We start from the raw sequence: 14,321 nt of genomic DNA, 5'->3' as shown, positions 1-14,321 counted from the left end.
GTAAGACATAAAGCAAATAATTTTCAGCCCAACCGGTCCATTGAGCTAAGCACTGCACTGATTAGCAGCAGCTCTCCAAGGTTCCCCCCCCCCCGCCCCCGCCCTCTCTCTCTCACAGAGAGGTTTTCCCCCCCAGCCCCACCTGAAGCTGCCATTGGCGACTGAATGTGGGACCCTCTGCATTCCAAGCTGATGTTCTATCTTTGAGTTATGTCCCTTTCCCATATATTCTATTACCCAGGATGAAAACAACAGTAATATTAGAGAGCTGCCTTATGTACCTGGAAACGATGACCACATTGGCAGGCAGCACTCTCCAGTTTTCAACTGGTCTTGGTAGTCAAACAGCATGATGTTCACCCAGGCAATTGGGCAGTCCTGCAGGGAGGGTGATGAAGATTTAGTGGGTTAGGTCCACACAGCAGGAATAACATTCAATGACTGTGATCAAGCCATGCCCACTGGCCATATACCCTTGCAGGCACCAGGGCGCAACATGCCCATAGCTATTTGTAAAGGACCGAAGATCAGCTCATCTGCAGCGCTTGCAAAAATCTGTCTGCAGTGCTTTAGAGACATTAGGTGACCTGCTTTCCTGGTGGTGCTGTGGTCTAAACCACTGAGCCTCTTGGGCTTGCTGATCGGAAGGTTGGCGGTTCAAATGTGCGCGATGGGGTGAGCTGTTGCTCTGTCCCAGTTTCTGTGAACCTAGTAGTTTGAAAGCATACCAGTGCAAGTAGATAAATAGGTACCACTGTGGCGGGAAGGTGAGTGGCATTTCCATGCGCTCTGGCACTCGTCACGGTGTCCTGTTGCGCCAGAAGCGGTTTAGTCATGCTGGCCACATGACTCAGAAGGCTGCCTGTGGACAAACGGTGGCTCCCTTGGCCTGAAGCGAAATGTGCGCCGTACCCCATAGTCGCCTTTGATTGGAATTAACTGTCCAGGGGTCCTTTACCTTTATTAGGTGACATATTTTCCCGGTGCAATGCTGCTTTGAAGGCCTGGCAATCAGCTGATAGTCGGGCCTTCAAAGCAGCGTGCACCAGGAAAACATATCACCTGATGCCACTGTGACATCAGGTAATAGACAGGTGGGTGGTCCTGCTCACCCATCAAACATGGCCTGGAAGAAGGGGAGAAAAGGATTGGGCCCACTGATCAGATCCAATTACCTACCCTTTTTTAAAGCTGCTTTTTTGGCTCTGGTGTGCTACTGGGTCTTGAACTTGTCTGCTTTCTTTAAAAAAACACAGAGAAAAAATTCAAAACCCAGTAGCACACTGAGCCCAAAGTGGCTTTTTAAAAAATGAAAACAAACAAGTTCAAGAGTCAGTAGCAGAGCCAAATCAGCTTTTAAAAACCGTGAAAAAACAAAACAAAGGCACTTTAGCTACTGATTTATTTTTTTAGTTGTACTATATTTTATATATTTATATTTTCTTCAAGGGTGTGGTTGGCTTTTGTAGGAGTTGGTAAGCTGCCCATACAATGCATTCATTGAAAAGCAGGGCTCACATTTTCACATCCACTCAGAACTGTTACTGGGTCTTGAACTTGTTTGTTTAGATTCCCTCTGACTCCTGTGTGCTTCTGTCATTAGAAATTTGCAGCTCAGTCTATTAGCCTTGGAAGGGGGACAGTTAGAACTGGTCTTTTTAAAAAACAAAACAAGCAAACAAACAAACATTTGCAGAGTAAACAGGGCCAAGGGATTAATCTGGCTGTAAACACCCTCCTCCGTTTTCTTTCGCAATGCTCGCTTCCAGCACATATCCAAGAAAATAAATACCCAGAAAGAATGCCTCACCTCTCTACTTCTAACTGCCTCCCTTCTTTCAATTTCTAAACCTTCTGAAGAGTCACTCAGCGAAAACAGCAGAAGGCCTGGCTCCTGACCAAGCCCTAAATGATGAGATCTTTGGTGGAGATGGTCCAAGAAGTGAATGACTCAGCATCTTCCAAGGAAGCAACGGAGAATAGCTGCAGCATGACTCAGCAGAGCACGATGCCGTCCAAGGGCTCAAGCCGCCGGCCCAGTTCCTGCAAGCTTGTTCTCGCTGGATTTTTGTACGTAAGGAATTTGCAACTCTCAAAAAACCTACACACTTTTTCATTTAAGGCTGTGTACACAGTTCTGCTCACTCTCCATCCAGCGCTGCTCCCGCTGGTTTGTAAATGCCCCAATCCACATCTGTCCTGTTAGTTACTTAAGAAACATGGTCTTTGAAAATTGAAGTCATATGAAGACATCCACACTCCCTCTCCAACCACTGGTGTGGATGGGAAGTGGCAACTTGGAAAAATATCCTGCTCCACTGATGTGTATAACAGAATGCAAGTGTGATTTGAAGCAGTGGGGGGGGGGGGGGTGAGGACTGACTTTGCTGCATTTTAAGCCTGTACTGTGAACCTAGATGTCAAAAAGATCAGTGGCACCAATTAGGCTACCTATCTTATCTATCTTGCTAGCTAACATGCTAACTTTCTATCTACCTGCTAACTAGCTAGTTTTCCACCTAGGTAGTTAACTTTCTATATTGCTTCCTAGCTAGCTTTCTTTATATAGCTATATTGTTCTCTATCTTTCTTGCTACCTGACTAACCTTCTAGCTATCTTGCTAGATAAGATAGCTAACTTTCTATCTATTATCTAGCTAGCTATCTAACTAACTTCCTAGCTATCTTGCTATCTAGCTAAGTATCTATCTTGCTAACTACCTATGGGCAATCATTTAGATCAAGGATATGGAACCTATGATCCTCCAAACGTTAGACCAGGATTTCAGACAAGGCTTGTAGGCCCATGTTTTAAAGATGGAGATAGAGGAGTGCAGAGAGAGAAGAAAGAGGGGGTGGGGGTGGGGACTCAGTGAAGGGCAACAACAAACATCCACTGAATCACCCCTTGCCCATCTACAGCTACTCAGCCCCACCCAGCCACATCCTTTGGGGGATGCTATCACACTTTACAGTGATTGCTGTGTCCTAACATAGATAACAGAGCCAGGTTGTAAACAACCCGAGCCACACTTTGGAGAAATTGACCTGCCTCACCCTCATCTCCCTCATCCACATGGTTTATGGCTCCCCAATTCGAAGACCTCCACAGGATGGGAATGGAAAGAATCTTGAAGACATAGCGTAGTATTAACAGTTTCAGACAGTGCCTGGAGGAATAAATACACCATTCTGGGAAGGTTCTTACATTTAAAAAAAAAAATCTCTTGCAAGAAGAAAGCGAACTCATCAGGGAAACAGGTTTCAGCTCTCCCCCCTGCTGGCCTAGATTTCTATTTGCAGGGTGTTTTTAAGAGGAGGAAACTCTCTCACACACAACAGGCAGTGAAGTGGTACATTCCACCCTGCCACTGCAAGACTGCACCACCTCGTTTTGTTGCGTGGGGTGGATGCAGGCCAATGCAGTGAACCCTAGGAGGGACTTACAGCTTTCTTTGACTTCTTCTTGGTAGACCTTGCCTTCTTGGCTTTCTCCACCACAGCGTAGAGAGCCAGGCACAGCCGGGCCATGCGAGGTAGGTCGCAGACGTTAATCTCGAATTCAAGCCTCTGTCCCCACACGGGCTCTGAACAGACGTTGACTTCAGAGCTGGACACCATCTTGCAGAGCATCTCGTGGCCGTGGTACAGGCCCGCCTGGACCACAAGCTGAGAAAGGGAGATGAAGGACAAGGGTGAGCAAAGCCATCCAACCTCACAGCTTTGTGCATGCGTGCGCCATGCGCTCAACCCATGTGCGCTTCAAAAGGTAACAGGTAGAGAAAAGAGGGGACAAAGGAAAATGCACCAATTTGGTCTCTGTTGCTTAGTAAACAAGGCAGGGGGAGACACCTGAATTTCAGCTGAGTTGCTGCTGGCAAAACCCAATGAACATATTGCTCTATAGTGGTGATGACTGCCAGTCAATGGCATCAGGTGGGGCTCCCAGCAGAAATACAAAGCACCCCAATGGTCATGTAGTCCAACACGCTGCAACGTAGGAATCACTGCTATGCTATATGATTATGTTTTGGTTGTTAATTGCTTCAACATGGGGACAGACCGTAGTAGCTCAGTGGGTAGAGCATCTGCTTACATGCAGAAGGTCCCAGGTTCAATCCTCAGCATCTCCAAGTAGGGCTGAGAGAGACCTCCCTGCCTGAAACCCTGGAGAGCTGCTGCCAGCCAGTGTAGACAGCACTGAGCTAGATCAACTATCGGCCTGATTCCGGACAAGGCAGCTGCCTATGTTTTATAGAAATGGAAATAAATAAGTAACAACCGGTTGTGTCATCCTACTCAAAACAGATCCAATGACGTTAATGGCCATGGCTAACTTTCGCACATGCAATCCAATGGGTTCCTATTCAGGCAGGCCTTTGTAAAGTAAGGTGCAAGCAATGCTGATCAATGGGCAAACTGGGTTTTAACTGCTGGTTTTAGATGTGTTCTGATGTACAGTGGTGCCTCGCAAGACGAAAAGAATCCGTTCCACGATTCTCTTCGTCTAGCGGTTTTTTCCGTCTTGCGAAGCAACCCTATTAGCGGCTAAGCGGATTAGCGCTATTAGCAGTTTAGCGGCTATTAAAGGCTTAGCGGCTTAGCTGCTAAAAGGCTATTAGCGGCTTAGCGGCTTAGAAAAAGGGGGGGGGAGCGGGAAAAAAAACGCAAGACTTGCAAGACGTTTTCGTCTTGCGAAGCAAGCCCATAGGGAAAATCGTCTTGCGAAGCAACTCAAAAACGGAAAACCCTTTTGTCTAGCGGGTTTTCCGTCTTGCGAGGCATTTGTCTTGCGGGGCACCACTGTATTTTAATTAATGCTTTCAACTAGCTAGTTTGGTTTTATTCCTTTGTATTGTATAATGTCGTTTTAAACGTTGGTAGCCACTTTGAATCCCAGCCTTGGAGGAAGATGGGATATAAATACATTATATCATCATCGTCATCATAATGTCATTTCTGACTGCTCTTCAAACCTAATAAAAAGAACTACAACCCTCCCAGCTAGCAGAAAGGTGGCACCTTCAAGAAGCAAAGCTCCAGCCTTCCCGACACTTTGCAGAGCCAATTTTCTACATCTATGAAGGTATCAGCTTTTGTGGGTTACTGTCTTTGGTCTTTCTTTCTTTCTTTCTTTCTTTCTTTCTTTCTTTCTTTCTTTCTTTCTTTCTTTCTTTTTGGGCTTTGTATCATGCAGGAGCACATTGTTTTTTATAAAAAACCCAAAAACCAGTGATCTCCCACGCAGCCAGAAATTTCTAAGAACTCTCCTTCTGCAGAATGCTGATCAACAACCCTCCCCTTTCCTGTAGTGTGAAGCCACTGACACCGACTTAAGAGCTGAATGAAAAAGTCTCATGTAGGCTGATGGTGGTTGGGAGGAGAAGTCAGCACATGACTTCTGCCTTTTGATCTCAGCATTTTTTAAACAACAAGCAGTAAACAACAAGGCAGGAAGAGGAAAAGCAGCCACAGAAAGTCCAGCAGAAAGAAATAAAGAAAGGGGGTGGGGAGAGTACCTTCATCCGTTCATCAGCATTCACCTTACTGCCCTGCACCAAGTCGATATAGTAAGGCTGCTCAAGTGACCACAGAGAGATGGAGTTGGGCTAGCATGTGGGGTTGGAGTGCGGGGAGAAAAGGGAGAGAGGTAAATATCACCACTAAAGCATAGGAGGCAACCATCAGCCAATTTAGTTAGCTAAGCTGGAAAAGCTTTACACCAAGCATTGAGATATATTTAATTTCTGTTATTCTGTCCAGACTTAATTATTATTCAGATCGCTACCCCAACCCTTCCGTCCGAGCTATCACGGGAGGGCTTACAGGAGGCGGTGGGAAAACTTTTGTCGTCCAGGGGCCATTTTCTCCTGGGCAAGTTTCTGGGGGCCACACCCCAGTGGTGGGACAGGGCCAGAGGCAAAAGTGGGTCAAGCAACAACTGTGAATTTTACTTTTGTGGAGTCGGCTAGTTTCTGCCCACACCCCACTCTGGCCTCCCATCAAGGCAAGAAAGAGGCATTGTCAGAGTTCAAGAACTGACTCCAGGTATACCCAAGAGAGATGCGGGCAAGGAGGGAGGTGTGGCCTGGGAAGAGGTCTGAGGGCCACATGCTGAGGCATGGAGGGCCGCATTTAGCACCCAGGACTGAGCTTCGGCCACTCCTAGCTTACAATGATTTTCTTTAACCTAACAACTACCCTGTGAGGTAGGTCGAAGCTTCAAAACTTCCTGCAAACGCTGTACCATTTCCACGAGTGAGAGTGGGAGGGAGACGTACAAAAAAATTAAACCCAGGTACTCCAGGCCAGGGAAACATCATATGGACTACAAACTTCGCACATTCCGTTTCAAAGACTGGGGAAAACCACAGTGTCTGGACACGCCTTTCTCGTTTGTTTATTTATTTAGCACAGCTTACCTTTTTCTTAGGGACGGGAGGAGGTTTGGGGGATGCTTTTGAGGGGTGAGTGATCCCATTGGTTTGTTCTTCCCACAGAGCCATGATTGAAGTGGAGTGCACCATTGTGAGATGTGGCAGGAGGCCGCGGTGCAAACAGTCACGGATGTACTGCAGGAATGGATCAAAGGACATTAGCACATATAGCAGGAGCTCAAAACGCTAAATGTATGAGAGGAGAAAAGGAGTGCAAGGCTACAGGAATTGGGAATGGCAGCCAAGTCAGGGTGGGAGGTCCAGATTACCGGTATGTTCTCGGAGAAAAGAAGAAAAGATATAGTAATTACAGAATCCTGAGGATCTCTCTCTCTTTCTCTCTCTACACACACACACACACACACACACACACACACACACAGAGTGGTACCTCGGGTTACATACGCTTCAGGTTACATACGCTTCAGGTTACACACTCCACTAAGCCAGAAATAGTGCTTCAGGTTAAGAACTTTGCTTCAGGTTGAGAACAGAAATCGTGCTCCGGCGGCACGGTGGCAGCGGGAGGCCCCATTAGCTAAAGTGGTGTTTCAGGTTAAGAACAGTTTCAGGTTAAGTACAGACCTCCGGAACGAATTAAGTACTTAACTCGAGGTACCACTGTATATAACAACCACCACATTTCTAGCCCATATGAGAAAAACACTGAATTCCAATCCACTGCCCTCCTCCTGAAATGACAGAATGATGGGTGCGTGTGCATTGGTATCCATAGAACAGAAAGAGCTTGCACTCCTTCCCAGTGTCCCCCAGTGAACTAAATGGTTCTCCTTTGGCATGCAATTTTTAAGCTGTGCCAAGGGCAAAGCAGCATGTACATGTCAAAATAAATTTAAAAAATAGATAGAATACAGGAATAAATCAGAGGCTTGCCTTGCTACAAAAATAAAATAAACTGGACATGTATATTTTTAAAGGCAGGCCAAGTGAGGCTGGGAAAGATTCCTGTATTAAATCCTAGAGAGCTGCTGCCAGTCCGTGTAAACTGCACTGAGCTCAATGGACTAATGGTCTGAGTCAGTAAAAGGCAGCTTCCTATGTCCCTAGGTCTTAAGGGAGGGGTTGTAGCTCAGTGATACAGCATCTGCCTTGTGTGCAAGATGTTCTCGGTTCGACCCCTGGCATCGCCAGATAGGGCTAGGAAAGTATGCAGAGTCTCTGTACACAGTACAGAGCTAAATAGACCACTGGTCTGGCCCAGTGGCTTTCAAAACAGGGTCCTCCCAGAAAGCGAAAAGCCTATTCTGCTCAGGGAACTAATATCCTTTGTCTTCTCTGTCCTTTCCCAGCTAGTCAGTGAGACGAAAGGTAGGCGAGGGGAGCACACACCTGGAACTGGTACAGAGGGTAGTTCCCGTACAGATATTCACATTTCCCGTTAACCTGCAGGGCGTATTCCTCCGGGCTATTCATTCTTTGGTGCCGAAAAATTGTGGCTTGCTTCTTGACAGCATAGCTCATCAGTGTCACGGGGAATTCCTTGGGAGAGATCTGGAAGGTGAAACTTTCCTGCAGGGAAGGAAATATAATGAGCAAAACACAGGAAGCTGCTCTCCCAGGGAGTTATGGCCTATTCCCCTGCAAAAAAAAATAAGACTCTAGTCCTCATGGTTCTCAGTAAAATGCCAGTGACATATTAGTAGTAATATTAATTAAATTTGTATACTGCCCTTCATCCATAGATCTCAAGGCGGTTCACAACATAACATTACAATATAAAAAACACTAAATACATAATAAAAATAAGTACAAAATGAAACCAATAATCTTATGATTTGTCAGTTTAGACAGCACTATCTACCCCTATTTTATACACTGTTTTATATTTTCTGATTTTAATTGTTATTTTATCATGCTAAGTCATTCTGAGAGGTTTTTTTTTCTTTGTAAAGTTACTAACAAATAAATATGATAATAATAAAACTGCCTTATGCCATTATGCAAGACAGACTCCATCTAGGTCAGTGCTGTCTATGCTAATCTATAGATTCCATACAGGGAGTCCAGCCCAACCTGGAGATGCTGGGGATTGAACCTGGGACCATCTGCATGCAAAAGCAGGTGCCTGACCACTTATGACATAGGAAGCACATTTTCCTCACTGTTTATGCCCTGCTTCCCCCCTCTCTGTTTCCTCTTATGCCAAATCTTATATTGTAAGCTCTTTGAGGGCAGAGATCTGTCCTCGAGCAAACTGCAAAAGCTGCATGCATACGAGTATTTTATTTATTTTTTAAGTAAAAAAAAGTTGCTAAGATTGAAAAGGCTTGCGGATTTACCCCTCCAGACTCGAATTTGACGTTGACAAAGATGTTCTTGTTGGGGACTTGGAGGGGGCTCTTTCTTCCGAGACTGCTGGACGAGGGTTCCAGTTGCACCGGGAAGCTGTACTCCATCCAGGCTTTCCAGCTCAGCTGCTGCCGCCTGGTCACTCTCTCCTCACAGAACTGGTGCATTTTGGTGCGGAAGTCATTCACTTCCGGGTCGGACAAGGCGTCAAACTCGTGCAGGCCTGACAATAGTAAATCCCAAGATATATATATTTTTTAATAAAAACAATAATAATAGTTTTTTGAGTGTGGAGGGTGCCATCTGTGATGTAGAACCAGGCAACGCCATCACTCTAATATAAGAATGGCATCTATTAAATATTTCTCAAGTTTCCAGTCCTTATGAAAGCATTTTGTGGGGGGTTGCTTAAAAATGGATGGACAGCACCCATAGAAGAGTCATAAACTGAAATGATTTTGGAATTGGAATTCTTAGAGTTCTAAGTTGTTGTTCTTGTAAATATTTTTTATTTCATTTCATAATGTATATAAAACAGAGACCAATTATAACAACAGATGAAAAATAAAAGAGGAAAACAAACTACAAAGCAGGCATGCAGAATGAGTTGATATGTTGTTTTTAAGCTTTACAGGGATTCTGCTTCCACTGCCCTAACCCCTCTGTTTTCAGACAAATCATAGAATTGGAAAAAAGGTTCAGAAAGGGGCAACCAAAACAACGGATGGGATTGAGCAACTTTTGAAAGTGTTCTCACATCAGTGTCTCCTAACACTCAGCCATACAGCTCACTGGGGTGGTCACCTCTTGGCCTGAACTCCCTCACAGGGTTGTTGTGAAGATTAAACTATACAGTGATACCTTGGGTTACAGACGCTTCAGGTTACAGACTCCGCTAACCCAGAAATAGTACCTCGGGTTAAGAACTTTGCTTCAGGATGAGAACAGAAATTGTGCGGCAGCAGCGGGAGGCCCCATTAGCTAAAGTGGTACCTCAGGTTAAGTACAGTTTCAGGTTAAGAACGGACCTCCAGAACAAATTAAGTTCTTAACCCGAGGTATCACTGTACTGGAGTTCCTTAGAGGAAAGGTGGGATATAAGTATAACAACAACAATAATATAATTATTACTACTATCCAGCTGATGGGAGTCCAAAACACCAGGGGCTGATGGGATTGGAAGGCCCTGGCACCAGGGGCTGATGGGATTGGAAGGCCCTGGCACCAGGGGCTGATGGGATTGGAAGGCCCTGGCACCAGGGGCTGATGGGAGTTATAGTCCAAACCACCTGGAAGGCGGCAGGCAGAGCAAGGCTGGGTTAATTCAACCCCAGTTACCACCCCTCAAGGTTGGGCCTCACCTTTGCCGATGAGGAGGCTGATCTGAGAGTTGATCAGCTTCTTAGCTCGGTCGCCTTCACGGGCCACAAGCCGCAGGACCGGCAGGAATGGCTGGACATCACAGAGCCTCCGCTGCTCGTCCTCCAACTCCTGCTGCTCGGCTGTCTGGTTGACACAGGTGAAGACGTAGGACTCTGGGCCACTGAGCATGTGGAAGAGGGGCTCAAACTGAGCATGGTGCCAGACCATCTGAAACACAGGGAGAGGAGGAGATGATGTTTTATTCTGGGATCAGAATATCTGGACCTCTAGAGCCCACACCAACCTGCTGCCCTCAAGGGTTGTTTTGGGTTGCAACTCCCCACCAGCCACAGTCAGCACATGTTGTTGGAATCCAACAACATTTGGAGGGCAACAGATACTCTATTCCTGCTTTACAAACTTTTTTAAAAAAGTTTTTAATATTAATGCTAATCACAAAAAATAGATCATTTTTTTGCACCTCTAAGGAAGGAAATGCTTTTAAAATACTAATGTGACTGAACAATTAAACAACAAGTCTCTGGGTGAAAAGAAATCTGTTCTCAGCCGTTAAAATAGATCAAATCACTTCCAGCCTCACTTCTTTCTATCATGACCACAATCTAACCTAATTAGAGCTGTCATCCAATTTTTATTTTTATTTTTTTAAAAACTTAGTCACGTTTGTAGCATATTTGTGCGTCTCTGTATAAATCAGATGCTGTGTTTCATTGTTTGCTCTTCATTTTTGGATTGCAAAGACCTTTGGATCTGAGCCATACAGTTTGTATGGTAAAGCAGTTGGCAATTTGTACTCAGATCCTTGGTATTCAAAGTCCACTGAAGTTAATATTCTTCTGACATTACGGTGCTTTTTTCTGGGGGGACACAGGGGTACGCATACCCCTGTGAATCTTAGATTTTGTGAATCTAAGTTTAGCCTCATTGAAGGGCAGTATTTCAATATGAGTAGGAAAATACCCTAAAATGGTACCCCTAAAAAGCTTTTAAGAAAAAAAAGCACTGTATACACCTTATTCCCTCCCCTCTCCCTTGCTCCCATCTGCACTATACATTTAAAGCACTATGACACCACTTTAAACACTCAAGGCTTCCCCAAAGAATACTGGGAGCTGTAGTTTGTTAAGGGTGCTGAGAGTTGGCGGCTTAACAACCAATACCCCTTTCCCAGGGAACTCTGGGAACTGTAGTTCTATGAGGGGAATGGGACCTCCTAACAAATCTCAGCACCATTAACAAACTACAGTTCCCAAGATTCTTTGTGGAGGAAGCCATGGCTGTTTTGAGTGCTATGATGCTGCTTCAAATGCATAGTGCAGATGAGGCCCTTGTTTTGCCCCATCAGCATCTGAACAGGTGCCTTCCCTAAGACGGGAGTCCAATCAAGGCAGCTAGCCGAGTTCAAGTTTGTTCACAGGGTGAATTCTGGGGAAAGGGATGGGAAACACTTAAATGATGAACTAGGAATCCTCTGTGTTTAAAGCAAGTGTTCTACCACTGAGACTTTCCCTTATGATATACGAAGTTGCCTTATATTGAGCCAACAGTTAAGACCCACAGATGCCTACTATAAATATACCGTATTTTTTCGCCCTATAGGACGCACTTTTCCCCCTCCAAAAATGAAGGGGAAATGTGTGTGCATCCTATGGGACGAATGCAGGTTTTCGCTGAAGCCTGGAGAGCGAGAAGGGTCGGTGCGCACCGACCCCTCTCGCTCTCCAGGCTTCAGGAAGCTATCCGCAAGCCTTGCAGCCTGCAGCCCCAAACCCGGGGAGCGCAGCCCGGACCCGTTCTGGGGGCTGGGGTCGGGGGAAGCTAGGGCTTCCCCCGCCCCCAGCCCCGCAAGCTCCGGGAGCGATGGCGAGGTTGTGCAACCTCGCCTTCGCTCCCGGACCCCCAGCCCCGAGGCTAAAAACGAAGCCAGGATAGCTACCGGGACCCATCCCGCTCCCCGTCATGGCTTCTTTGCTCTTTGGGGCTCGGGGGGGGGGAAATAATTTTTTTTCTTTATTCCCCCCCCCAAAAAAAATAAGTGCGCCCTATGGGCAGGTGCGCCCTATAGGGCGAAAAATACGGTACTTGAAACGTGCTTCAAAAAAACCCCATAAAAATAAGGCAATGAAGAATTATACTGCAGAACGACTACTTTTTACGTTGTTCATATTTTGAAGTACATTACAGATCACAGAATCATAGGATTGTAAGGTTGGAAGGGATCCCCAAGGGTCATCTAGTCCAACCCCCTGCAATGTAAGAATCTTTTGCCCAGCATGGGATTCAAACCCACAACCCTGTGATTAAGAGTCTCATGCTCTACCAGCTCATTCATCTATCTATCTATCTATTTATCACTATACATTATATACATTATAAATATATTGATTTTTTATATAATTTGTATTTCTGTGGGTCTTATTCCTGGTAGTGTTTGTTACATAAGGAACATAATGACACATATTGTACATTATACCAAGGAGGACCATTTATCCGTCTAGCTCACTACCATCTACACTGGCTGCTCTCTGGGGTTTCAGGTAGGAGACACTCCCAGATGCCAGGGATTGAACCTTCTATGTGCTAAGCAAATGCACTGACACTGAGCTGAAACCTTTCCCTTAAGACATAGAAAGCTGTCTTATACTGAGTTAGACAACTGGTCCCTTGAGCTCAATATTGCCCACACTGGCTGGCAGCAGTTCTCCAGGATTTAAGGCATGAGGACCTTCCCGGCCCCACTTAGAGATGCTGGCGAATTCAACCTGGGGCCTTTTACGTACTACATACTCATCCAGACTACTCCATCCCATTACTCTACATGCACGCACACGGCGGTTCTTAAAACATCCTAGCATTTTCACCGCTGCAAAATAAATGCATTGCTTTCCATTTCTCTGGCGTGCCTTATATCATTCCTGTAATCTGCTTTGATTGTGTGTGGTTGGGTCAGATATGCAGATGACACAACCTTGATGGCAGAAAGTGAGGAGGAATTAAAGAACCTTTTAATGAGGGTGAAAGAGGAGAGCGCAAAATATGGTCTGAAGCTCAGTATCAAAAAAACTAAGATCATGGCCACTGGTCCCATCACCTCCTGGCAAATAGAAGGGGAAGAAACGGAGGCAGTGAGAGATTTTACTTTTTTGGGCTCCATGATCACTGCAGATGGTGACAGCAGTCACAAAATTAAAAGACACCTGCTTCTTGGGAGAAAAGCGATGACAAACCTAGACAGCATCTTAAAAAGCAAAGACATCACCTTGCCGACAAAGGTTGGTATAGTTTAAAGCTATAGTTTTCCCAGTAGTGATGTATGGAAGTGAGAGCTGGACCATAAAGAAGGCTGATCACTGAAGAATTGATACTTTTGAATTATGGTGCTGGAGGAGACTCTTGAGAGTCCCATGGACTGCAAGAAGATCAAACCTATCCATTCTGAAGGAAATCAGCCCTGAGTGCTCACTGGAAGAACAGATCCTGAAGCTGAGGCTCCAATACTTTGGCCACCTCATGAGAAGAGAAGACTCCCAGGAAAAGACCCTGATGTTGGGAAAGATTGAGGGCACAAGGAGAAGGGGACGACAGAGGACGAGATGGTTTGACAGTGTTCTCGAAGCTACGAACATGAGTTTGACCAAGCTGCGGGAGGCAGTGGAAGACAGGAGTGCCTGGAGTGCTCTGGTCCATACGGTCACGAAGAGTCGGACACGACTAAACAACAAAATTGCATAAAACCGGTGGCACGAGGAAAGAAAGAATTCCTCTCCATTCAAACAATGCCAAGTGTTTTTTCTCCTACACAGAACATTGTTCATGAAACATACCTTCGGACAATGCCCAGATTCTGGGAAAGAACTGCCTATGTTGTTTTGTTTGCAGGCGGTTCTGAAAACAACAGATGTATAAACATAGGAAGCCTTATGACTTCCAGAGCTTTGCGTCATGTGACAGTGGACCTTTGCTGTGGTTTTAATTTTGTTAGCTTAACCAATAATGTCGGGGGAACTTCAGGCCAGGGGGTGGGGAGCCAGCCCTCAAAGCCTCTCTTAACTGGCCCTCAGAACTCTCTCCAAACCACACCACCTCTCCTGAGGCCACACCTTCTCTGGTCCTTCTTTATTGCACTCTGAGCATCTTGCCTGCCTGGAATGTGTCCTTGGAATATGGTAAAGTTAAGCCAAATCGCCACCA

General features: G+C 45.6%; 1 protein-coding gene across 7 annotated transcripts in view; it reads right to left on the bottom strand.

The window, feature by feature from the left end:
- The window catches only part of PIK3CD (phosphatidylinositol-4,5-bisphosphate 3-kinase catalytic subunit delta), a 49,439-nt gene that overhangs the window by 18,261 nt on the left and 16,857 nt on the right, over window positions 1-14,321 (bottom strand). For 5 of the 7 annotated variants that reach the window (XM_077931387.1, XM_077931385.1, XM_028740720.2 and 2 more), the window contains 7 exons: window positions 10,109-10,337; window positions 8,738-8,970; window positions 7,788-7,967; window positions 6,423-6,572; window positions 5,520-5,609; window positions 3,448-3,669; window positions 282-378 (listed from right to left, as the gene is read on the bottom strand). In XM_077931387.1, coding sequence (XP_077787513.1) covers window positions 282-378; window positions 3,448-3,669; window positions 5,520-5,609; window positions 6,423-6,572; window positions 7,788-7,967; window positions 8,738-8,970; window positions 10,109-10,337 — 1,201 coding nt within the window. Of the gene's footprint in view, window positions 1-281; window positions 379-752; window positions 1,784-1,810; window positions 3,397-3,447; window positions 3,670-5,519; window positions 5,610-6,422; window positions 6,573-7,787; window positions 7,968-8,737; window positions 8,971-10,108; window positions 10,338-14,321 lie in introns of those variants that run through there. The other 2 variants (XM_077931389.1, XM_077931388.1) reach the window with 2 other exon arrangements.

This window comes from Podarcis muralis, chromosome 7 (genome assembly GCF_964188315.1).
Source record: "Podarcis muralis chromosome 7, rPodMur119.hap1.1, whole genome shotgun sequence".
NCBI lineage: Eukaryota > Metazoa > Chordata > Lepidosauria > Squamata > Lacertidae > Podarcis > Podarcis muralis.
This window is presented reverse-complemented; position numbering and strand designations above follow the sequence as displayed.